The sequence below is a fragment of the Periplaneta americana genome, chromosome 3 (genome assembly GCF_040183065.1).
Source record: "Periplaneta americana isolate PAMFEO1 chromosome 3, P.americana_PAMFEO1_priV1, whole genome shotgun sequence".
NCBI lineage: Eukaryota > Metazoa > Arthropoda > Insecta > Blattodea > Blattidae > Periplaneta > Periplaneta americana.
In genome coordinates, this window is record NC_091119.1 from 7,422,498 (window position 1) to 7,449,132 (window position 26,635).

Sequence of the window (26,635 nt, forward strand, 5' to 3'; positions counted from 1 at the left end):
TAGAGATTATAAAGAATGGACACTTCGCGTCGGTACCTTTGATGTAGCCAGACTGATTTCAATGACCTTCAAGCCAGCTATAGCATGAGATTCTGCTTTCTCCCTAGAGTTGGCGCTGACATCACACCAGCTAGCATCGACTCAGCGGAAATATAACACACATAATTATACATTATGTATAGAGGAGACGGCCTCCAAATATGGAGGGTAGCTGTGAATATATTGAATAAGCAGTCATGGACAGCCGATAAGGGGTGGTCCTCCAGCTTAGGGGTTGGGCTAACAACCCATCACCGTAAAAAACAGCTTGTTACGAATCCCTACAATAAGCCTCTGATTGTACCTATTTTTAAGAAGGGGGACAAGACTAACTGTAGTAACTTTCGAGGAATATCACTTTTGTTGACGGCGTACAAAATTTTGTCCAATATTCTTTTAAGAAGATTAACTCCATACGTAGTTGAAATTATTGGTGATCATCAGTGCGGTTTTAGGCGTAATAGATCAACTATTGATCAGATTTTTTGTATTCGACAGATAATGGAGAAAAAATGGGAGTATAAGGGTACAGTACATCAGTTATTCATAGATTTCAAAAAGGCTTATGACTCGGTTAAGAGGGAAGTATTATATGATATTCTTATTGAATTTGGTATTCCCAAGAAACTAGTTCGATTAATTAAAATGTGTCTCAGTGAAACATACAGCAGAGTCCGTATAGGTCAGTTTCTATCTGATGCTTTTCCAATTCACTGCGGGCTAAAGCAGGGAGATGCACTATCACCTTTACTTTTTAACTTCGCTCTAGAATATGCCATTAGGAAAGTTCAGGATAACAGGCAGGGTTTGGAATTGAACGGGTTACATCAGCTTCTTGTCTATGCGGATGACGTGAATATGTTAGGAGAAAATACACAAACGATTAGGGAAAACACGGAAATTTATTTGAAGCAAGTAAAGCAATTGGGTTGGAAGTAAATCCCGAAAAGACAAAGTATATGATTATGTCTCGTGACGAGAATATTGTACGAAATGGAAATATAAAAATTGGAGATTTATCCTTCGAAGGGGTGGAAAAATTCAAATATCTTGGAGCAACAGTAACAAATATAAATGACACTTGGGAGGAAATTAAACACAGAATAAATATGGGAAATGCGTGTTATTATTCAGTTGAGAAGCTTTTATCATCTAGTCTGCTGTCAAAAAATCTGAAAGTTAGAATTTATAAAACAATTATATTACCGGTTGTTCTGTATGGTTGTGAAACTTGGACTCTCACTCTGAGAGAGGAACATAGGTTAAGAGTTTTTGAGAATAAGGTGCTTAGGAAAATATTTGGGGCTAAGAGGGATGAAGTTACAGGAGAATGGAGAAAGTTACACAACACAGAACTGCACGCATTGTATTCTTCACCTGACATAATTAGGAACATTAAATCCAGACGTTTGAGATGGGCAGGGCATGTAGTACGTATGGGCGAATCCAGAAATGCATATATATAGTGTTAGTTGGGAGACCAGAGGGAAAAAGACCTTTAGGGAGGCCGAGACGTAGATGGGAGGATAGTATTAAAATGGATTTGAGGGAGGTGGGATATGATGATAGAGACTGGATTAATCTTGCACAGGATAGGGACCGATGGCGGGCTTATGTGAGGGCGGCAATGAACCTTCGGATTCCTTAAAAGGCATTTGTAAGTAAGGTACATTATGTACTCAAATAAAATAAATTGGATCCATAAAATAATAAATCCGTCATTAACTGTAATGTCTAGACTCTAGAGTTCCCTTATAATGAGAGTTGAGACGTTGACCCCAACAACAATTAAAATATGTAATGATTTGATAACACTGAAAATGGAAAAACAAAACTCTTACGAGAAGTAAAACCATATACCTATATTATATCATATACAAATATTAAACGAATTTGATACATAATTTTATAATGTATTATATTATTTTATAATACAATTTATTATATCTGAAATATAAACAATTATTATTACAACTAGTTCGTCACTGAGAAATAAGGAAAAGCTGTTAACTTGAATTTATTTGAAGCAAAGCATTACTGGATTATGCAATAAGGTAGGCGATGTTTGAATCCTGTGTCTCAAGTCTATTCTCAATTATTATCTTAGCCTATGCTCGATTACAATAACGTCTAGCGCTTGAAAGTAGAACTAAACGCTGGCGCACAGAGAAACAAAACACAGGCAAATTCGCTCAGTGTCCATTCTTTATAATATCTATTCGCTGAATAAACTATCCACCTACGAAGTTTGCCGGTAAAGAAACCACTCTCTGACGATGACCGCTGGCGATTTCTTCAGTCGTCAGCGATGTTCTTTCGTCGTAGCGAAACCATCTGTTTCAAACATGAGGGAAATTTCTCTCTTATTCAACCCATCACTAGGGAAACAATCCGACAACACTGTGAGCAACGCGCGCCCAAGCCGTCAAATGTTCACGTGGACTTTAAGGAAGTATATGAATCTGATTTCACTGCTACAATACAAATAATTTTAAGGTTTAACACCTATATTTAACATAATATTCACAAAAGTGATGGGTAGGGGAAGAAAATTTAGAAGTAAGGATAGAAATTTTGCTGAGAAGAGGAGAGCTAGAGAGGTGAGTTGCGGCTATCCGTAAATGTTCACGTTATAATTTGAGGTTAAGATGACTGGGAGATCTCAACGATGTGTTGAGTATACAATTATTAACTTATTTTCTCCTAAGATATACGATTCAAAATATCATAAAATGTCGTACAATACACGACCGTTATAAGAGCTCAACATGCTCACAGGATAACTGAACTCGCTGTCGCTCATTTAGTTAAATTCCATGCTCGCATGTTGAGTTGTACACAACGGTCTTGTAACGTAAATAACTATTACAAATATGGGTTAAACGAGCGGTGAGGAACTTCTGCCAATATTGGAATAGACACCGACCCATTTAGGTTAATTTCAATTAAGAAACACGCCAAACGAATTATCTTTGCGCCAAAAACGGATGCTCCTTGAACCAAATTATCGTTATTGTATAATTATTTGAATGCAACAGAAGTCGGAAGTCTTGCTAAAATCGGCGGGAGTCCCTCAATGTAGGATAATCGAGAGGTAATCTTTAGATAAACTGGTTAGAAATAATTTCACCTGAAATAATGTATAACCCAAAAATTCCTTGATATTTGTCAATGTGTTTATTTTCTCTCTCTTGTTTTTTTTAGAACAAACTGGACAGGAAGGCTCAAAGACATCATTACAAAGAAATAGTGCGCGAAAATGCAGAATTTGAAAAATATTACAAGGTTTGTAATTTCTATAGAGGCAACAGGGTTGCCAGATGCCCCTAGTCCCGCTTTGCTTCTAGGCGGGACGCATGAAGTCCCTCCTTTAGAGAATTAACATCACTGGAATAAATTGTATCGTTACGTAGAACTATTTTCTTCTAGGCTTAAATAATTACATTAAATTTGAATTAATTTAATGTAGGTTTGCACATTGAGAAAAAAAAAAATGAATATTTTGGGAAGTGTAAGGTTTGTAGCAGCAAATTCAGTGGTGAATATGATATTTCTAAACATTTTAAAAGAGACGTTCATCAGAAATGCATGGCACAGAGAATGGACAGAAGCTTGTTGAAAATGCTAAAGTACGGTGATAAATATGTAGGAAGCTCTAAAAATGTATAGGCCTACAGTATTATGGGGTAGTAATATGCTAAAGCACAAACTAAATATGAATTTAGGTATAAATAAATTTTGTGATTGTTATCAATTAATAAACATTGAAATTTAAATATTTTGTCGCGTGAGATGCCAGACAGAGCTATGATTAAGTCACTTAAGTTAATAATTTGACATAACATATTTTTGCCACAAGCTCTTCAGAAAGACTCCAGAGAAACGTGATGTAACTTACAGCCAGATAAATATTGTTTGTACCTGGATAGCTGTACCTATAATATGTTTTTTATTCAAATTGCAATTTTGAGATTCATATTACTTCAGCTCCGGGATAGGCCTAATTTTTTTTGTTTTCGTTTATTTATTTATTTATTTTGTATAGACATGAAAATTTCAACTCTACCCAAATTCATATCACTCTTTCTTTAAGACAAAACGTAAGTACTACAGCTTGTCCAAGTCAAGTCTGAGAGTGGGGATATCGGGATGGAATGTAGAGGCAAAACACAGTTGCCACATAGGTCACTTGACGCTCAAATTTCAACATGTTCACATCGTTTAAAATACACTATGGAGCACACTCAGTTTTTGTCTTTGTCTTCAGATAAAGGCAACAGTTAGGCTGTCTCCCAGCCTCCCCCCAAATGCAACTTTCTCCACGCTTGCCAATCAGAACGCCAAACCTCACTGTCAAGCAGAAGTAGAAGTACAGTCTATTTCAAAGCGTCTTATATTGTTACCGCTCTATGAACTGAAGTGCAGTAGGAAAACTTTGCTGTCATATGAGACTGTACTGGTCTCCTCTCGTTACCGCCTCCTTTCACTACAGAACTGCCTCCAACTTCCCCTCTCGGCTCTCAGACTTAACTTGATCGAGCTGTATACATGGTGAAAAAGGATGTCCCTCCTTGGTAGATCTAAAATCTGGCAACCCTGTGAGGCAATAATGACTAATTAAATGATAATATGGTTTCAAGTTTATCTAGGCTTGTACATTTACTTGCTCTAATTGTTCTAGACTGACATTTCCATATAATCGTTTTATTTCACATAGAATCGTTATTACAGTGAATAAAACAATATAAATATCAAACAATTATATATGTAGGGGGTAATAGTATTTTCATATATGCTTAGGGATGTAATTTGTAGTTGATTGCTTCAAACCACTTTTGAGAAAATTGAGACCAATATTTTAAGAGATGAGTTCACCATTATATTAATGCGTTACATATTTAATGTTTGTAATTTAGTTGCAGAAAGTCTGTCCAGACGAAGAATGGGACAACTTTATTGCTTCAATTAAGGAAAACTTGCCTACAGCATTTCGCATAACTGGTTCAAAATCGGAAGCCAAAGCTTTGCTTGGTATTGTGAAGGGGAAATTTTTCAAAGATTGTCTATTGAATCCGTCACAATCAGATGGAGATAGTAAGGAAACACAGCAGGAACCCATTTGTCTGCCATGGTAAGTTGGTTTTAAGGAATTAGCTAAATTCTTTATTTTCACATAAGAATTCTGTAACTTCTACATTGTGTTGTACATACGAATGGTTTGAATATCTACTTGAAAATGTGGGGCGAAACTTCCGTATCTCCCCACACTACACAATTCCTCGGCCTAAATAATCCCCTCAACTAACCCACTAATCTTGTCACATACCTCGGCTTAATGTCAGTTAGCTAAACTTAAATCAGATGTCAGTCCTGTTTGTGGTGTGGGACGATATTTAAGATTGACCAAGTAGAAGCCAAGCTCCAGAAAGCTACGCCCAATAAGACACAATTTTCTTTTGTTTCACTGGCTTCTGTGAGTTCTGTACAGTGACAAACACGTGGTTTTAGTTTACTGCCACAAACACTTTCAACATAAAAATCATTTGTTATTCACCTGTATATCGTAATACACTGTTGTAGCCCACTCCCCACTTGTTAAAAATTAACCGTAAACACTTCAGAGGTCCAGGACACAATACTGTACCCGGGTTTTCTATGGCACGAGATACTAAAGGTTTTTTTTTTAACGAAAAAAAGTGGAAAAATGTCTAGTTTTCAGAGGAAATGTACAGTGAAACCTGCGTTTGCGGTCACTTCATTTAGGCGGCCACCTGGCCAAAAGGCCAATTTTCTCTGGAACCAATTGGACTTTCCATAAGATCAATACAAATTCTCTCTTTATTTAGCGGCCACCTCATGCGCCGGCCAGCGGCCGGGGTCTATTTGGGTTGGAACCTGACTATAACAGTCACTGTCCAACAAAAAATCTTTTCACGGATACTGTCAGACCTATTTTTTCGACGGTTAGAGCATAGGAAGCAATAGCTAAGTGTACAACAGTACACCCTCCATATCTTGGGGTTAGTTGGTTACTGTTTTATGACTCTTTTGTCACTTTCCACTCCGACCCTGCACAGCTATAAATTCTTATTCGTTTTTTGAGGATTGAAACACGGACTTTTTATATCGAAAATGTCACAGTATGTTTTAGGTAGTTAACCATTCGATTTTTTTCTCCTCTTTCTATCTTTCTCTATATGGGCCAGCTTTTACGAATTTTTCTTCTTTTCATTCACTTGATTCAGAGGAACTGTGAAGTTAGTTTGAGAGAGAAATCATGTCTAACAATAAATTTAGAGTGGTGTTAAGTTTAGAGGTGAGACGAAAAATGATTGAAGAAAGTGAGAAGGGAACATCTGCGAGAAAGATTCCAGAAATATTCAAATGTGGAAGGACACAAATAAACGGTATAATTAAGAATAAAGATGAAATATTAAAAGAATGGGAGGAAGAGAGAATCTGTGTTTAGTAATGTGAATGATTTCGTTTACAAATGTTTCAAGTGTGCAAGGGCGAAGAAATTGCCAGTAAGTGAGCGTATGATTCAAGAGAAAGCTCTTGAAATTGCCAAAGAACTCAATGTAAGAAATTTTGTTGCTAGTAATAGTGGTTAGAGTGCTTTAGAAAACGGCATAACATTGCATTTCGTTCTGTGTCTGGTGAAGGAGGTGACATTGCAACCAATGTTATTGAAGAATGGAAAAAGTAGACTGCCTTCAATTCTTGTGGAGTATGAATTCAGAGACATTTACAGTGTTGACGAAAGAGGTTTTTTTTCAGGGCCCTCCCTAACAAAACTTAAGTTTTAAGAAAAAAGAGTGTAAAGGGGGGAAGTTGGCAAAAGACAGAATAACCCTGCTCTTTTGTTTTAATGCTGCAGGAGAAAAAGAACCACTCTTAATGATAATGATAATCATTGAAACCGAGATGTTTGAAAAAATGTTGACGTGGATTTATTGGGGGTGAAGTGGACTGCCAACAATAAAGCTTGGATGACATCATCATTGTTAGAGAATTAGCTATGCGATTTCAATTCCAAGATTAAACGACAAAATCGCATTGTGATTCATGAAATTGGTGTTTCTTCTCCCAAATACCACATCACACCTCCAGCCCCTTGATCAAAGTATTATCCAGTCATTTAAACTGAGGTCCCGCAAGCGAGTTTTGAAATGGCTAGTTGCAAGAATGGAACAGGCTGACATTAATATGCATGATTGATGTACGCGCACAGTCCTGAAAAGTCACTGAAATTCAGTATTTTCATGCTGATTCATAAAAAAACTCAACCTTAATCAAGCGGCCACCTGATAAAACGGCCATTTTACAAGGTAATTTCAGATGGCCGCTTTAGACAGGTTTCACTGTAATTTGGAAAGTGAAGAATTCATTAGGACGTAATTTGTCTAGAAAACATATTAGAACATAGCTAAAAATTGGAAAGAATTGATCGATGTAGATAACATGAAAGTTATTATTTAACACGTGAAATAAAGAGGTAGAACATTTGAAAATGAACGCTAATACGAAAATAAATTTACAACGCAACAATTATCATCGAAGCCAACCTAACCTAACCCAAGCTGGAAGTTTCATTGTCGCGTGCTATTAGGTTGGTTCCAGCAAGCAATTCAGAATGTATTATGAACTAATACCGAACTTCTTTCGACACATGCACCATTTGTGTACGGTCTCGGAACTAGATTGGGATTTTACCACAGTCTAGTATATACAGTCACGAAGCTGAATACATAGGGAATATGCATCCATAGATAGTTGCTAACCACTAGGATTGTTACTATCGCCTCATCACAGACAATGTGAAATAGTACCGGCACAGTCTGTTGTTCCTAGTACCCTCAACAACTCAAGCTTCATGACTGTATAATACTGGACTGTGATTTTACGTTTTGGAACGTTTCTTGAACTGTTCTTTCATGGCCTTCAGAGGTTCTTCTCTTATTAAAATTAATTCGTCAAAAAATGTATCACTATCATCTTCCAAATCAGTTTGAGGTATTCTTTTGTGACTGGAGGACGAAACATTTACTTACTCCCACAGGGGACATGCCCCATCATCAATAGCAACCATTAATATCATGGTAAAATCCATTTACTTCCCTCGACAGAATAACAGCATACTTACTTTTTTTTTTTATTTTCACTCGGTAAAAAAGAAAGAGAATTCAATATCCAATACAATGGCCAACACCTTCCTAGGACTTATGAATCCAAATATCTTGGAGTTGTTTTCGATAGTAAGTTAACATGGAGCAACCATTTGAAATACATTTCTGAAAAAGCTCGTAAAAGATTTTCCCTTCTAAAAAGACTAGCAGGAAAGAAATGGGGATGCTCTAGGAATACTTTGAACACTACATACAAAATGTTTATACAGCCAGTGCTGACATATTGCGGAGAAATTTTAATTACTTCACCTTTCATAAACGACGTAGAATATGTTCAAAACCAAGCTCTCAGACTCATTACTGGTGGAATCAAAACAACGCCAATAGATTCTATGAGATTCCTCACTAATATTAACAGCATCAAAATGACAATAGAAGAAAAAGCACTGATTCAATATGAAAAACTTATCAGATTACCAGGAAACAATTGGCATTCATACAGTCCTCTCTGTAGATTGAAAATTCAAAAAAGTTTCATATCCATTGTTCAAGAATTAAAACAGAAAATCAATATGCCGTATTTAAAAGAAAACTTACAAATTAAACCAAACCCATTAACTCTATTAAATCTAGAATATAATCTAAATTTAACAGAAGAAATACTGAAATCGGAAGTAAACACTGAAATACTGAAACATTTGTCTTTAGAGACAATTAATATTAGGTAGCCTCCACAAAACTGGCTTCATTTATACACCGACAGATCCTTGATCTCCAGAGAACAAGGTGCCGGTGCAGGTGTTACATGCTGTCTCTTCTCACTTTATAGATTTCTTGGATATGGAACAACAAGTTTTGATGGTGAAATCATTGCAATAAGTGAATGTCTCAGGAATCTTCTATGCCACATTAATAAATTTAGGAATGCAGTTATATTGTCAGACTCCAAAGCAGCTATTCTATCAATCGTCTCTAGACACACACCTTCATCTCAAACAGCAGACATAACTAAAATGCTCTCTCAATTAATATCACTCAATAAAAGAATTGTTTTCCAATGGATACCATCCCATTGTGGAATCCTGGGAAACGAGAATGCGGATGCTTTAGCAAAGAAGGGCAGCACTGCTACTTACAGACCTGTTACTAAATCTACGTATTACTCTGTGAAAAGATTTATTAAATCTACATACTTAGACTTCAACAAACAAAATTTGATAAATCAATCCCAAGGGAAAAAAATGGAACTCTCTGCATCATAATCCACAGTTAATTCCCGATTTACCACGAAAATCGTCTGTAGCTGCATTTAGATTGGCAACAGGCCATGATTGTTTGGCCAAACACCTGCGTAGAATTGGAATATATCAGTCCCCTAACTGCCCATTGTGCAACTCAAACCAAGAACTGGATTCGGAACACCTCAAAATCTGTGCTTCAGTGGCTGGCCATGATAATATCTTTGAAAAATATTGGAGTGCAAGAGGTCAAATGACTTTATTGTCAAACGCCTGGCATTAGAAAACAACAACAACTTTTTTTAAAATTTCATTTATCATATTCCGTAGATCTTATATTAGCATTGAAGTTTTAAGATGTGCAAAAAGTCAACATTTTACAACATTACAGTTTTTTTGGCGATTACATGTACACATTTTTCCTTTTATCATTCTGTTGGCAGAGACACAACAAATTATGATGGCGAAATAGAGGCTATACACATTGCTCTCCGACAATTATTAAATCTTCCCTTAAATAAATATAACAAGACAGTAATTCTTTCAGATTCTAAAGCTGCAATTCAGGGAATATGTTCAAATGCTACAAAGAAGTCAACAAAAATAAGAGAATGCTACAAAATGTTAACACAACTCCAAAAAGTTAATAAGATTGTCCATCTCCAATGGATTCCAGCACACTGTGGAGTCATGGGGAATGAAACCGCAGACACACTTGCAAAGAAAGGCACAACAATAAAACAAAAGTCTAAATTTTATTTCTCATATTCCTCAATAAAACGCTTGATCACTACAAAATTTTCTCATTCATACCTACAAGAAATAGAATCAAATGCTAAAGACAAAAATGGATTACACTACTTTCCAACCCAGATATAATCCTCCAGAGACCAAGGAAAACAGCAGTTGCAGCCTTCAGACTATTGACAAATCATGACTGTCTAGCAAGTCATCTCTACAGAATAGGTATCTCAGCTTCACCCATATGTGTCCTGTGTAATGATCCAGCAGAAATGAATGAAGCCCACTTGAAGACCTGTGAAGCATTAAGATCAGAAGAAACTACAGTTGAAAAGTATTGGAAAGCACGACTGCTAATGACTTCATTGTCAAATGCAAGGCACTAGACAACAACAATTTTTTGGCGAGGTGAAGTGAGGTGAGGTGAGGTCGAGGATTCGCCATGGATTACCTGGCATTTGCCTTATGGTTGGGGAAAACCTCGGAAAAATTCAACCAGGTAATCAGGGCAAACTGGGATCTAACCCAAGCCCGAGCGCAGCTCTGGATCAGCAGGCCAGCGAGTCTGCCTACTGAGCTACATTGGTGGCTCTACCAAAATTTTACAATATATAGCAATCAGATTATGAAATTTACGAACCTAAACAATTATTTATCAGTTGAGCTGTAAAATATAATACATAGCAAGTAAGTTAATTCACTTCAAAATCATAAACAATTCAAGCACTTGAGATATACAAAAATTGATGCAAATTACTACAAAGTACAAGCATAAACAAATCATCAGTAGAGCTATACCGACTACTATTCAATTTCAAGCATATACAGGGACATCATTTTATTTTTACTTCAATTTTTGTTGTACCCGAGTTTTTGAATGTACTTCACTCCCACCCCTTCTACTAATGAAGTTCCAACTCCACACAAAACCAAGACTGAGGATAGTAAGCAGTACTGAGTTACTGAGTATAGTACGTTCCAGAAATATGTTCGCGTTTTCCAGTGACGAAAGAGCTTTCAATATTGAATCATATTTTCGCACAGGTACTGTCCGTTTGCCTACGTCGCATCCCGATTTCCCCCACCTGCTTCTGCTCGCCCCTCTTTAAAAGCTGGGCTGTCTTAGCTCTTTTCTGAAAACATTAATTTCTCTTAGGAATTGGACGTTTACGTAATATTATACAGCTGTTTAATTTAACTTAAATAAAAGGGCCTCGTTAAGTAATTAACTTTCACGTGATTTCCTCCCTTTCTACAATCCTGCAGCATAACCACTTGGACGGACAGTAGATAGCATGTCTGAGTAATTTTATATTTTCGGGTCGGGCAGAAGTGAAGATTGAATTTACAGTACGTAGAGTAGGTACAGAATTATTTCAACATGAGTTACTAGTACGAAGGACGAAACTGGCAATTGGAATTAGATGCAATAGTCTATAGTGCGATAATATGCACAAAAGAACTGAAGCCTGTATCGAAATGAATGGCCACCATTTTCAAAATTGTGTTTAAATATTCATATTATGATTATTTTTCAATTTAACTTCTTTCTCTATATTGTATGCCAATGTGCTGTAGACAGTATAATATACACCGCATAATGAATACGTTCGCATGGATAACTCACTTCATGAGTAAAATTCTTAATACAGTACTGTACTTTGATTAAAGAAAAACCTAATGAAAATTATCAAACTCAAACTTCTAGTTTACGTAAATGGATGAACTACTTTTCTTCCTTCCTATACCTAGTAGAGTGATTTGTGTTTTACGCCAGTATCATCGAACTCCAGTCTTGGAGGGGGGAGCAAGCGGTGTTTCCGATTCTCTAAAGGTATTGACAGGTTAATATTAAAAATGTTAGTAAAAATGAAATGATGTCCCTGTACAATTTATCAGTTAAGCTATACAAAGATATACAATACACAGTAAACAGATTAATTCAATTTCCAAGCATATTTTAGTTGAGCTATACAAAATTGTACATTTCATATCAAGTAGAATAATTCAATTTGCAAGCATAAACAATTCATCAGTTGTGTAGAAGGTATGACTCTGTAGAAATTTCGTTAATTCTGTTCTCAGAAGATGAAGAAATGATTTATGTCTTGTATTAAAATTATGAATGTCTTGATTAGTAATAAATGTATCTCGGTTTTTAATAAGAAAAAAAAAACATCATTAGAGAAAGAATGTAGGCTATTCACAAGGTAAGGTCAAGATTTCTAAATTTTGGAAAATATTTGTACATGATGTCCTTTTATGCACACCAGCCATTATTCTTACAGCCTTCTTTTGTAAAACAAAAATGTGTGGAATGGAAAAATTTATTACTTAGATGGAAATTGGGTAAATGGGCTATATCTCAGTTTGGCTTTTATTACAGGTATCCAGATGGCCTGGCATGGCAGTTGCAGTTAACTCGGAAGGACATTCGACGATCGGAAGCATATTTTCGTCTTCATAATTTTCTTATATCTGAAACAGAATGTGGTAACATCAGTAGACAAGAAGTTGTTAGTATGATTCCACCTCTATTGCTGGATGTTAAGCCACATCACAAGGTAAGATTAAGTATTTGTTCACTTTATGTATTTTTTACATGCATTTCTAAATTACTGGAACGCATTGTTCACAGATTAACCTGGAGACTTGAAACTTTCAATCTTTTAAGCCCATATCAGTTTGGCTTTAGACCATCGTGTGGCACAACTGAAGCTTTATTATACGAGGGGGATCCAGGAAATAACGACTGTTTTGTTGTAATAATTAAAAAAAACATATTTATTTGAAAAAACAAAATCTGTTACATAACTGAAGCTTCCTTTACTTCTCTACATAATCACCACCTACATTTAAACACTTGTCGCATCTGTTTACTAGCTTTAGAATTCCTGTGTTATACTCCTCTGCCGCCAGTTCATTAAGCCAGGCGTTCACTGTCTTCTTCAACTCTTCATCACTTCCAAAACGCGTACCACCCAGAAAGTCTTTCAGCTTAGTGAAAAGGTGAAAATCGCTAGGAGCAAGGTCTGGACTATAGGGCGGATGATCAAAGATTTCCCAACCGAATTGATCCAGCAATTCTCGAGTTGAAGCAGCAGTGTGCGGGCGGGCACAGATTTTGTGGTAGCCAAGATGTTGCGACACAATTTCACCAAGCAAAGAACGAGAAATGTCAGGAAAGGCAATATGCAATTCGTCGAGTGATGTGCGCCTGTCTTGCAAGATTCTGTCGTTCACTTTGGTCTTCAGGTCTTCTGTGATGAGTGATGGGCGTCCGGGTCGAGTTTCATCGTGGACATTTGTTCGCCCATTTTTGAACATTTCACACCATTTTCTCACATTTCTTTCATTCATTACAGTATCACCATACACTTCTTTCAATTGCCAGTAAATTTCTGCAGGTTTGAAATGTCGGGCATTCAAAAATCGAATCACACTCCTCACCTCACAGTCGGCGGGATTATCAATCACATCGTTCATTTTGAATTAACACAAAATGCACAATGGCGACTTGTTGCAACCAGCACACTCAACATTATGAGAACACATGTTAAGGAAGCCAGTTGACCTTCAAACAAGGAAGGGGAGTCAGCTGCGCGGCAGGTATGCACTAATGGTCGTTATTTCCTGGATCCCCCTCGTATTTTGCTCAAGAAATTTATAAAAGTTTCACAGAAAAGAAGTCCACATTAGCTGTAATGATAGACTTTGAAGCCGCTTTTGATAATATTCCACACAGATCTATTTTATTACAATCTATGAAGCTTGGAATCAAAGGCAGAATGCTAAGATTTCTACATTCTTTTCTTAATGAAAGAACAATTCAAACCTCGGTAAATAATCATTTAACAACGATCCAAATGAAACATTAAGGGCCGATTGTATAAACCATTTAATCTTAGATCAGAGGTTAAATTGATCCTCGTTCTAGCTGAACTTGGAATTTTGTGTTGTATAAAGTCTAATCTGAGATTAATTTGTCTCAAACTAAAGTCAACTTTGACTGAAGAAATTTCTCCGATTAAGTTAGATGATCCAAGTTCAGTTATTTGCTTTCTGTTTGAAATATACGAGTGGCAGATTGTGCAAAAAGAATAACCATTATTATTAATATATATGGTAGATATATATATATATTTTTCAATTTCTTGCCTTAATACACAAACATTCCTATATTTTATAAGGTTTTATCATGTTCAGCAGTATCAAATAACATAACCTATAATTATATTATGTTTATAACAACCATTAATTATTCATGGATATGATAGGTACATCCATAAATTTTCAATTAGCTGTGTTACTAAACGAAAATTGTCGTTTTACAAAGCTTTATTATGTTTAGCAGTATCAAACACCATAACATGATAACAATTTGGAGAACAGTCAGCCATCTTCTTATTGTCCGCCATTATTTACAACGCACAACACAAACCAGTGTCTCCAACAGAGTGTGCAGAAAGTCGTCAAAAAGTAGTTGGAAAGTCACTAGATTTCTTATTATCAACAAAGAAAGATTAAATTTTCTCACTATGAGGTGCTAAAAAGGTCGCTAAATCCCTATTTAAGCAATATAAAAGTTAAAAGAAATTGTTGTCGAAAAAGAGTTAAAGTCGCTAAATTGGCTACACTGAACAAACCTGTAAAACATGGCCCGCGCATCACATACTTCACCTGTTTAAGCGATGTTGCCAAATCCTTTTCACGTGAACTTAGATTGTATTTGAACCTGGGTAATTTGATCGCAGAAAAGTTTTATATAATAGAAGATGTGTCTGAACTCGGTTCACTTTCCAATCTTCGATCAAAATTGATCTTTAGTCAGGGAATTTTATACAATTGGGCCTAAGAGTTATACAAACAGCTGTAAATAATATCAGTAATTGAACATTCAAATGGAATCCATCTATCTCACAATCAAAAACTGAATATACTGTCTTCACAAGAAGATACAGCTTAAAAAACTATGAACACATTTATTTGAATAATCAAGAAATTCAGTACATTCCAACTCCCAAGATCCTAGGATTAATTTTTGATGAAAAACTTTTATGGAAAACACATTTAACCAATGTTTGCTTCGCAGTGTCTACCACGATTAAATCTCTTGAAGATCACACTAATAAGGAATGGCAATGAGATATCACGACAGTGTGTCTGTTTTATAATGCTTATATTCGATCAGAATTGACCTATGAATGTGAAATATGGGGAGGAGCATCAGCAACTCATCTACAGAAAATATCTTTTCTTCAAAATTCAGCCTTAAGATTATGCCAAGGAGTACCAAAATCCGCATTAACTGTTGTCCTAGAAATTGAATGTAATATTCAACATATCAGATACTATGTATTAAAGAAGGATCTAAAAATACATTTAAAATTGCAAGTCTCGTCCAGATCTCAGATGTTCTTCAAACTGTCAGGTAATACCCTGTGCAATTTCTACAAAATAAACAAAGCAGAAATACCAATCTATATCACAGACACACTCATTGCTAAAACTCCAGTTTTGAACGAAATTCCTCCATGGAAATGGGTAATTCCTGAACATAGCATACAAATTCCAGGAAATCATTCCAAAAATGATCCTCCATACATTCTTAAGGGGGGGGGGGCGTGTGCGTGCGTTTTTTTTTGCTTAAATATTGTTTTTAGTAGGTTATTTTATGACACTTTATCAACATCTTAGGTTATTTAGCGTCTAAATGAGATGGTGATAATGCCGGTGAAATGAGTCCGGGGTCCAGCACCAATAGTTACCCAGCATTTGCTCTTATTGGGTTGAGGGAAAACTCCAGAAAAAAACCTCAACCAGGTAATTTGTTCCGACAGGGAACCGAACCCAGGCCACCTGGTTTAGCGACCAGACGCACTAACCATTACTCCACAGGTGTGGACTTAAACAATCATGGCCAGTGAGTAGCCAGAACATAGCAATAGCAGATTTACGAGGAAGTTCAGGGATTAGACTAATGTTTTCCAACAGATTTTTTCATTTGGCATTTTCACTTTCTGCTAATATTTTAATACATTGAAACCTTTTCAAGACGGAAGTGACATGGTCCTAATTTTTTTCTGTTGTGGACAGGTTTCCGTATTATTCAGGTGTGACATTAAAATGGAATATTTTGTCATTCATATACATGAAAAACAAAATGACATGCCGCAAACTGCAAGAAGTACAAAATATTCCATTTAACACTCATCACGTTAAATCAGCTTTCTGTCGCTCATTACGTTGGTGAATCATCTTGATTAAAATCTCATTTTCTGTATAAATATTATCGTAACTCACTCATTAGTCATTAAACATTACTAAAGTTTACTAATCTCATTCTATTTAATATCCAACACTATACTCTAATACTGTACTGCATATCACTGCACATTATTAATTAATTGGACTAGGAGCCATCTATTAGAAGCCTTGAATTCTGGTTTATTTAATTTCGTTCCTAGTTCAATAGCTTGCTTTGCAGGATAGATCCAGAAATTGGCTTGTTCTTTGAAAGGTCATGAAGAACCCACTCCCACAACAGTTCATTTATTTCCACATAAACAGTTGCTTTCTGTTCCTTTTGTGTCACCAATATTGGCCGCACGCCACTCACTCATTATGATCTTTATTTTTTAAAGTGTCACACCTGAGTTTTCCACAACTGTACTTCAATATTATTTCACACAGACTTTGTTTCTAATTTTCCTTTATCTCGATAACTTTTACTTCATCACTTAATGTTAATGCCACATTTTATGAAACTTTTTTTTTTTACCTGGAAATCACTACACTTCTGCTCTGTCTAGCTACGACAGTATACGGGTGTGAAGCATTGAAAATCTTTGAAGGGACTCGTCTGCCTAGTCAACAGGGTAATAAAATTATTACCTACAGGCCAACACACCCTCGTACCCTCTAGAATTTTGCAAAGAAAACTTGTTTTTATCTTGGTGACCTACATATTTCGTATATTCCTTGAAATTACACGCTGTTTCAAAATATAGTTACAAAATATAGTGTGTCCAAAATATTGTTTCCGTTTTGAACAGTAGCAGACAGTTTCCATTTCTGCGATGGGCAGTTTCTGTTTTATTCAGGAAAAATTACACATAATACATACAAATTTCGCCGGGACCCTTAAATTGTTCCGAAATAGACAGGATTCTGGATTATTCAGGTTCCGATTTGAACAGGTTTCACTGTATTATAATTGTGGTTGATCTTGCTTTTGATGATTCGTTTGACAGATTCATAGGACAGATTTAGACTTGTATTCTTTTCAATTTGGGAGCCGTTTTTCGCCAACATATCAGCCTTCTCAATCCCATTTATATTACAATGCGCAGGTATCCACTGAAGAATTATGTGTTTAAATAAACAGATTTTGAATTTGTTTAGACATAGAATGTATTTCTTTAATTTTTAATTCTTAAGTTAGATGCCAAGGAAATACTCTGCAGCACATATAAGGATCACCTTCAAATTTATACAGATGGATCTCTCAACCCTGATGATGAGACATCAGGAGCAGGGTATTATATTGCTTTAGCAAAGAAGGGCAGCACTGCTACTTACAGACCTGTTACTAAATCTACGTATTACTCTGTGAAAAGATTTATTAAATCTACATACTTAGACTTCAAGAAACAAAATTTGATAACTCAATCTCAAAGGAAAAAATGGAACTCTCTGCATCAAAATCCACAGTTAATTCCCGATTTACCACGAAAATCGTCTGTAGCTGCATTTAGATTGGCAACAGGCCATGATTGTTTGGCCAAACACCTGCATAGAATTGGAATATATCAGTCCCCTAACTGCCCATTGTGCAACTCAAACCAAGAAATGGATTCGGAACACCTCAAAATCTGTGTTTCAGTGGCTGGCCATGATAATATCTTTGAAAAATATTGGCGTGCAAGAGGTCAAATGACTTTGTCAAATGCCTGGCATTAGAAAACAACAACATATTCCAAAATATCAAGAAAGTTATTTCATACCGTGTTCATCCTCCTCCAGTCTTGACACTGAATTGCTACCTATTGATGCTGCTCTTCAGTGTGTTACTCAAATTTCTGAAAAAAATCTACTTGCATATTTACTGACTCCAAGGGGGCTATATTTAATATAATCAAATATGTACTAATCCTATACGCACATAGAATTATTCCAATTCAGAAACAACTAAGTAAACTAAAAGAACTCCAAAAGGAAATAACATTTCAATGGATACCTAGTTATTGTGGTATACCTGGAAACGAGAAAGTCGATAATATTGCAAAACAGGCAACGTATTTGCAACCAAGACCTCTTCAAATGATATCTCTATCCAGTGCCTTTGCTTCAGTAAAGTCTCACTTTGTAAACCTATGGATCAACAATTGGCTCTCTTCTGACAAAGGAAAAATTTTACAGTCCATTCAAAAGAAACCAAATGACCTGGAAATATACAAAAACTTGCCCAGACATGTTCAAACATTTTTAGCAATAGCCAGAACAGGTCACATTGTGACACAATTGTACCTACACCGATTTCACATTTCTGATACTTCTACTTGTCTGTGGTGTAATAATCATCTTGAAGATTCGGAACACATTCTTCTATACTGTCCATCCATAAACCACAAAAGAAGTAAATTAAAATCATCAGTACCAGTTGCAGAAGACACAGCCCTGCTGTATATATTGACTACACCCCAACTCTGGCTACTAGCAACAGGCATCTATAATGAACACTGATCAAAATATCCCTCATTTCTCATGAAAAGCAAGAACTGAAAAGACTACAGTCAATTATATTGGACTTTATGTTGTAGGAAACAGCTGGATACATTAAGAAGATTGATTGATTTTTATATGTTGTATTGAATTAACTAAAGTAAAGTTTCGTCAAATTCAAGGAAAAACTGAATGAGGTAGAAACAAATAGTAGGAATAAAAACATTAGAGATTTGTATAAAGGCATAAAGGAATTTAAAAAGGATATCATGGTAGAGTAAACATGATCAAGGATGAGAATGGTGACTTGCTTGCAGACTCTCACTCAGGGCTGAGCAGCAAGAGCGGATTCTACTCTCTCACAGGGAGCCATAAGATTTCTCTTCATCCCCTTTCTTCCTCGCCGAATACTGCGCAGTGTTGATTCAGTGACAGATGAATATTAAGCTTCCCCTTTTAGAGTCTGCATCTGCTCCCGACGCCCTGCTCTCACTCAGTCCTGAACAGATGGAAAAACTATTTTGGGCAACTACTAAATGTACATAGACCAAATAGAAATGATCAAGACGAAATTGAAATGCAAACTGCCGATCCATTTATACCTGAACCCACACTTTCTGAAGTCGAAATTGCAGTAGAAAATCTGAAAAAGTACGTCTCCATGTGTTGATCAAATTGCAGCAGAATTAATATAAGAGGATGAATGTGCATTGTCTAGTGAAATTTATAAGGTTATTATACATGCTATTTTGGAAAAGGAAATTGTACGAGAACAATGGAAGGAGTCCATATTCGTACCTATGTCTAAGGAGGGGCCTGTAGTAACTTTTAAGAAATATCACTTTTATTGATGTCATATAAAATTTTGTCCAATATTCTTTTGAGAAGATAAACTCCTTATGTAGATGAAATTATTGGGGGTCATCGGTGTGGTTTTAGGTGTAATAGATCGAATATTGATCAAATTTTTTGTATTGGACAGATATTGAAGAAAAAATGGGAGTTTAAGGGCACAGTACATCAGTTATTCATTTTTGCTCGAAATATTTGTCACTAATCTATATTCTTATCAAATTCTACCTAACCTTATCTCTAACAGTGGACCTACTTGTTGCTAATCTATCTTCAAATAAAATCCTACCTAACTTTGTCACTGATAGTTGAGCTACTTGTCAGTAAGAGTGAGGAGGAGGAAGAGGGGAGGAGAAGTATAGACGGGAACCAAATTTTTCTGCATAAGAACAGCCTTACCCTTCTGTTTGCTAAAAAGTATACTGCAAGGTTCCCAAATACTGATGAATCATAGTATGTAAATTTCCAATCCGGCATTTGCTTTTGTGACAGAGGGAAACCATGAAAAACCCCAGTCAGATTAGCCAGCCACGAGGTTTGAACCTGGGATCTCCAGGATGCAAGTCCCAAATGCCACCACCTGATCCAACTCGCTCAGTTACATTATATGGGGATGCTCTAAGAATACTTTGAACACTACATGCAAAATGTTTATACAGCCAGTGCTGACATACTGCGGAGAAACATTAATTACTTCACCTTTCATAAACGAAATAGAATATGTTCAAAACCAAGCTCTCAGACTCATTACTGGTGGAATCAAAACAACTCCAGTAGATTCTATGAGATTCCTCACTAATATTAACAGCATCAAAATGATAATAGAAGAAAAAGCACTGATTCAATATGAAGAACTTATCAGATTACCAGGAAACAATTGGTATTCATACAGTCCTCTCTGTAGATTGAAAACTCAAAAAAGTTTCATTTCCATTGTTCAAGAATTAAAACAGAAAAATCAATATCTCGAATTTAAAAGAAAACTTACAAATTAAACCAAACCCTTTAACTCTTTTAAATATAGAATATAATCTAAATGTAACAGAAGAAATACTGAAATCAGAAGTAAACACTGAAATAATGAAACAATAGTCTTTAGAAACAATTAATATTAGGTACCCTCCACAAAACTGGCTTCATTTATATACTGACGGATCCTTGATCTCCAGAGAACAAGGAGCCGGCGCAGGTGTTACGTGCTGTCTCTTCTCACTTTATAGATCTCTTGGGTATGGAACAACAAGTTTTGATGGAGAAATCATTGCAATAAGTGAAAGTCTCAGAAAACTTCTGTGCCACATCAATAAATTTAAGAATGCAGTTATATTGTCAGACTCCAAAGCAGCTATTCTATCAATAGTCTCTAAACACACCTTCATCTCAAACAGCAGAAATAACTAAAATGCTCTCTCAATTAATATCACTCAATAAAAGAATTGTATTCCAATGGATACCATCCCATTGTGGAATCCTGGGAAACGAGAATGCGGATGCTTTAGCAAAGAAGGGCAGCACTGCTACTTACAGACCTGTTACTAAATCTACGTATTACTCTGTGAAAAGATTTATTAAATCTACATACTTAGACTTCAACAAACAAAATTTGATAACACAATCTCAAGGGAAAAAATGGAACTCTCTGCATCAAAATCCACAGTTAATTCCCGATTTACCACGAAAATCGTCTGTAGCTGCATTTAGATTGGCAACAGGCCATGATTGTTTGGCCAAACACCTGCATAGAATTGGAATATATCAGTCCCCTAACTGCCCATTGTGCAACTCAAACCAAGAAATGGATTCGGAACACCTCAAAATCTGTGCTTCAGTGGCTGGTCATGATAATACTTACTTACTTACAAATGGCTTTTAAGGAACCCGAAGGTTCATTGCCGCCCTCACATAAGCCCGCCAGCGGTCCCTATCCTGTGCAAGATTAATCCAGTCTCTATCATCATACCCCACCTCCCTCAAATCCATTTTAATATTATCCTCCCATCTACGTCTCGGCCTCCCTAAAGGTCTTTTTCCCTCCGGTCTCCCAACTAACACACTATATGCATTTCTGGATTCGCCCATACGTGCTACATGCCCTGCCCATCTCAAACGTCTGGATTTAATGTTCCTAATTATGTCAGGTGAAGAATACAATGCGTGCAGTTCTGTGTTGTGTAACTTTCTCCATTCTCCTGTAACTTCATCCCGCTTAGCCCCAAATATTTTCCTTAGCACCTTATTCTCAAACACCCTGAACCTATGTTCCTCTCTCAGAGTGAGAGTCCAAGTTTCACAACCATACAGAAGAACCGGTAATATAACTGTTTTATAAATTCTAACTTTCAGATTTTTGGACAGCAGACTAGATGATAAAAGCTTCTCAACCGAATAATAACACGCATTTCCCATATTTATCCTGCGTTTAATTTCCTCCCGAGTGTCATTTATATTTGTTACTGTTGCTCCAAGATATTTGAATTTTTCCACCTCTTCGAAGGATAAATCTCCAATTTTTATATTTCCATTTCGTACAATATTCTGGTCACAAGACATAATCATATACTTGGTCTTTTCGGGATTTACTTCCAAACCGATCGCTCTACTTGCTTCAAGTAAAATTTCCGTGTTTTCCCTAATCGTTGGTCATGATAATATCTTTGAAAAATATTGGAGTGCAAGAGGTCAAATGACTTTATTGTCAAGCGCCTGGCATTAGAAAACAACAACATTATTCTTCTGGTAATTTGGCTGGACTTAACAGATTATTTCTTTAAAAAAACCGAAACTTTGAAACAGGGTTTTATTGCATCTGTTGTTTGTTGCAGATCTTAGACATGTGTGCAGCACCCGGGTCCAAAACAGCGCAGCTTATTGAGCTGCTTCATGGAGAAGACGGCACATTGCCGTGTGAGTATGGATATATAATGACTTATAATTGCCAAGTGCAAAGCTAAATGATTCTTTGCATCTTCCAGAACCAACCTTTATCCTTCATAGCTGCTGTGTTCCTTCATTTCTTGTGTTGTTTTAGCACTGGTCAGTGATAGCTCTACCTTTTATCTGATCAACATCATATTCCACAACACTTGACTTTCCTCGTCATATCCTCGTTTTAGGCTTTATCAATAAGGAGCAGATTCTTATGTAATTAAATATTCTTTTTGCGTGTGATAAAACACAATTAACAAACGATGAAAGAGTAATGGAACGGAGAAAAATTCTCTCCGGCGCCGGGATTTGAACCCGGGTTTTCAGCTCTACGTGCTGATGCTTTATCCACTAAGCCACACCGGATACAACTCCGACGCCGGTTAGAATCGTCTCAGATTAAGCTCCTACTCTTGGGTTCCCTCTAGTGGCCGCCCTCTGCACTACTTCGTGATTTAAGACGGCGCTTATTCCGTCGGATCCCGGCCAACTAGTCACTCATATCGAGTGCACCTCAGCACATGTGTGGACTTCGGTCCTGCGTTCAGAGACATCTATGACGTAGTGCAGAGGGCGACCACTAGAGGGAACCCAAGAGTAGGAGCTTAATCTGAGACAATTCTAACCGGCGTCGAAGTTGTATCCGGTGTGGCTTAGTGGATAAAGCATCAGCACGTAGAGCTGAAAACCCGGGTTCAAATCCTGGCGCCGGAGAGAATTTTTCTCCGTTCCATTACTCTTTCATCGTATGATGACGCAGAATATCTGCATGGAAATATCATATGTACTTCGGTACATTAAAATAATATATACAATTAACAAAGTTAAACATTCCGAACATGAAGTTTCAAGTTTAAAACCCGAATTTTATTTCACATAAAAACAGACATTTTCACAAAAAAATTATGTAAATACATATTTTCAGGAAATGTATTATAAATACATAAATCTTGGAGATTTTTTACTTGAATAATTTTTTACAATAATATTTTAAAACTAAATCAATTACATCACTCAGAAGTACGTTATCTTTTTAAGAATTCTTGGTTGCTTCGTGTTTCTAAGCGCTGTGTGGTGTATCCGTGATCCATTTTCGTAATAGTATCGCCTCAAGTTCTGAGAACTGCTAGGCAGCATATCAGTGTTATTATTAGAGAATAAATTAACATGGACAAGGAGGAGAGATCTTGCAACACATAATTAGGAATGTTTATTGTTGCTGAAGATGATTTCATTCCACGCTTTGTTTGTCAAACACAATAGATAAGATCTCCTGTATAAACTATAAACATTATTTAATTTAAACAAATCTCTCGCCTCTCGCTCATGCCCATCAAGTAATGCAATACATCTTGTTGTGATTCCCTGTTATCGGGCTTTGTCAATTGATATCCTTCAAGATATACTGAAAGATGGTTATTTAAAAAACGATTTGGCTTTCCTATTAGCAAATCTAAGGTTTTCGTGTGACACCATAAAAAAACTCGAAACATCCAAAAACTTGTTGTCTGAAACAGGGAGGTGCGTGCCATGAAAATTAAACTAGACTTGCTACCAGGTTCAGAAGCACAATTACTAAGGGACAAATTTCAGAATGTGTTTGGAAAAACAGTGGATATAAAAAAATGTGTAAAGTTGCTCAAGTATTGGAGGGTGTGCCTGTAGGTGAAATTGACGGTGTTTGTGTTGTGACATTCCTCTCTTTAAATATGCACGTCTGACGTCCTGTGATGCGGAATGATCGTTTTCACATAAATTGTTGTTCAAAGATAATCGGCATGCATTTGTGATGGAGAATTTGGAGATGACCTTTGTTGTTCACTGCAATTCTCGGCCAACTACTAGCACTCAAGTGTGGTTGTTGAGTACCTAGTAACATTTTTTTTTTCCAAGCTAAGGTATTTTTGTCATATTTAAAAGAAAATATTTTTTAATTTTTAGCAAATATTTTCGTACTTTTTATCACATAAAAAATAAATATATTTACATTTTTTAGCACATAAAAATCTGCTCCCTAATTATCAATTTGGGTATTCCATAGAAGGTAGTTCTTCTCCGTTAATTATCTGCAGGATGCAATGATTTAAACCATGATTTTTATAATGTAAATCAATATAAAAACTGCATTTGTTTTAAATCTGCACTACTGTACTGGCAGCAAACCTCTGGCCTTCTCACTTTTTCATATTCCTAATTAGACATTGTTGACAATTTGTGCACCTGAAATAATCAAAGTTGTGTTCTATTTCGAATAGATGCTTATTCTTTTTATAATGCTGTGTTTTTGACCGCAGAATACATGAAAATGCATTCCCCCATATTCCAGTAAGGCAAGTGTTGCACTAATCTGGCAACATTGTGATGGTGTCACTTCCCCACTCCATCATAACCTTAATTACAGCATTGTTCATATTTTGTGTACTTGCAACACTCACAACTATGCACATGTGCTCGTTCTTTCTGTGTTGTCAGACAGTCCTCACAGTATATAAATAACAGCTTACTTTTCTGTTTTGTGTTTTATATGAAGTACAATTCTGCATTATTGATAAAATTTTGACATATTATTTTGTAACTTTATTAGTTCTGTTAACATTACTTCCGTAATATTAGATTGGATTTATTGTGAAATGTAAAACATATTATTTCTTCGGAATATTTACGATAGGAACTTTCTTGTGTTAAATATTATTCACGTACCTTGTTAACATGTTTCGACCTGCAAATCAAGCTTTCAGGTATAACTCCCTGTAAAGTTAATTTGAATAATTTCGAGGGAATTCACAGATCATTGTGCACTCAATGTTGTCAACCCACTTTGGGGCCTGTGGATATAGAGGGAAAAATTGGATCGGTGTTGGGTAGAGTTCTCGGGTAGCTCAGTTGGGAGAGCGTTGGTATGTTTAACCAAAGGTCCCGGAACAATTTTTCCCTTGAAATTATTCATGTTTCGACCTATTTTTGGTCATCTTCGGAACTGGTCGTTGTTGGTCTTGGCGCCTCTTGTTTCCTGTGAGGGTGCGTTCGTAGTGTAGAGTCAAAGAGTGTATGGTTTTGAAATTGAGTTGTGTGTTGAGAATGTCGTTGGGGGTGTGTTTTCGTGTGTCTGTATATTTCAATTTGTTCTAGTGTGTTGAGTTTCTGGCTTTTTGGTTGGATGTGCAGTATTTCCATGTCTGTGTTGATGTCTCTGTAGGTGTGGTTGGCATTTGTGATGTGTTCTGCATATGTGGAGGTGTTTTGTAATTTTGTTATGGCTGTGATGTGTTCTTTGTAACGTGTTTGAAATGATCTGCCTGTCTGTCCTATGTAGAAGTTGTTGCAGGTGTTACATTTGAGTTTGTATACGCCTGTGTGGTTGTATTTGTTTGTGTGTTGAGATGTTTTTGTAGAGTGTGATTTGTTCTGTATGCGATGTTGTAGTTCAATTTCTTGAATGAGGTTGCAATTTTGTTTTCGTATGTTAGTGTGATGTATTTTTTGTGTTCTTGTGTTTGTGTTGTATTCTTCTGTTTTTTGTGGTTTTGTTTTGTCTTACGTATTATGTTGTCTATTATGTTGGGGTTGTATCCGTTTTCTTGTGCTATGTATTTGATTGTGTTTAGTTCTTCGTTGTAATCCTGTTGGTTCATTGGTATGTTGAGTAGTCTGTGTACCATTGTTCAGAATGCAGCTTGTTTGTGTTGTGTGGGGTGGTTGGATGTGTTGTGTATGTGTGTTGTTGTTGTGGGTTTTCTGTATACTTTGAATGTGTGTTTGTTGTCTACTTTTGTTATTGTGATGTCTAGAAAATTTATGGATTTGTTTTCAATTTCTAATGTGTAGTGTAGCTTTGGGTGTATTTTGTTTATGTGTTGATGCAGGTTTTGGATCCGTCTTTTGTTTCCTTTGTATAGTATTAGTATGTCATCTACGTATCTGTGCCAATATATGATGTTGTCTGCGTGTTTGTTGTTGACTTTGTTTAGTATGTATGTCTGTTCTATG

At 36.2% G+C, this 26,635-nt stretch overlaps 1 protein-coding gene across 1 annotated transcript in view; it reads left to right on the forward strand.

Moving 5' to 3' along the window:
- Window positions 1-2,441: 2,441 nt before the first annotated feature.
- Window positions 2,442-26,635, forward strand: part of Nsun2 (tRNA (cytosine(34)-C(5))-methyltransferase Nsun2) — a 78,809-nt gene continuing 54,615 nt past the window's right edge. The window contains exons 1-5 of the mRNA XM_069819957.1: window positions 2,442-2,639; window positions 3,244-3,324; window positions 4,956-5,170; window positions 12,534-12,711; window positions 22,546-22,627. Coding sequence (XP_069676058.1) covers window positions 2,574-2,639; window positions 3,244-3,324; window positions 4,956-5,170; window positions 12,534-12,711; window positions 22,546-22,627 — 622 coding nt within the window. The 5' untranslated portion in view covers window positions 2,442-2,573. The remainder of the gene's footprint in view (window positions 2,640-3,243; window positions 3,325-4,955; window positions 5,171-12,533; window positions 12,712-22,545; window positions 22,628-26,635) is intronic.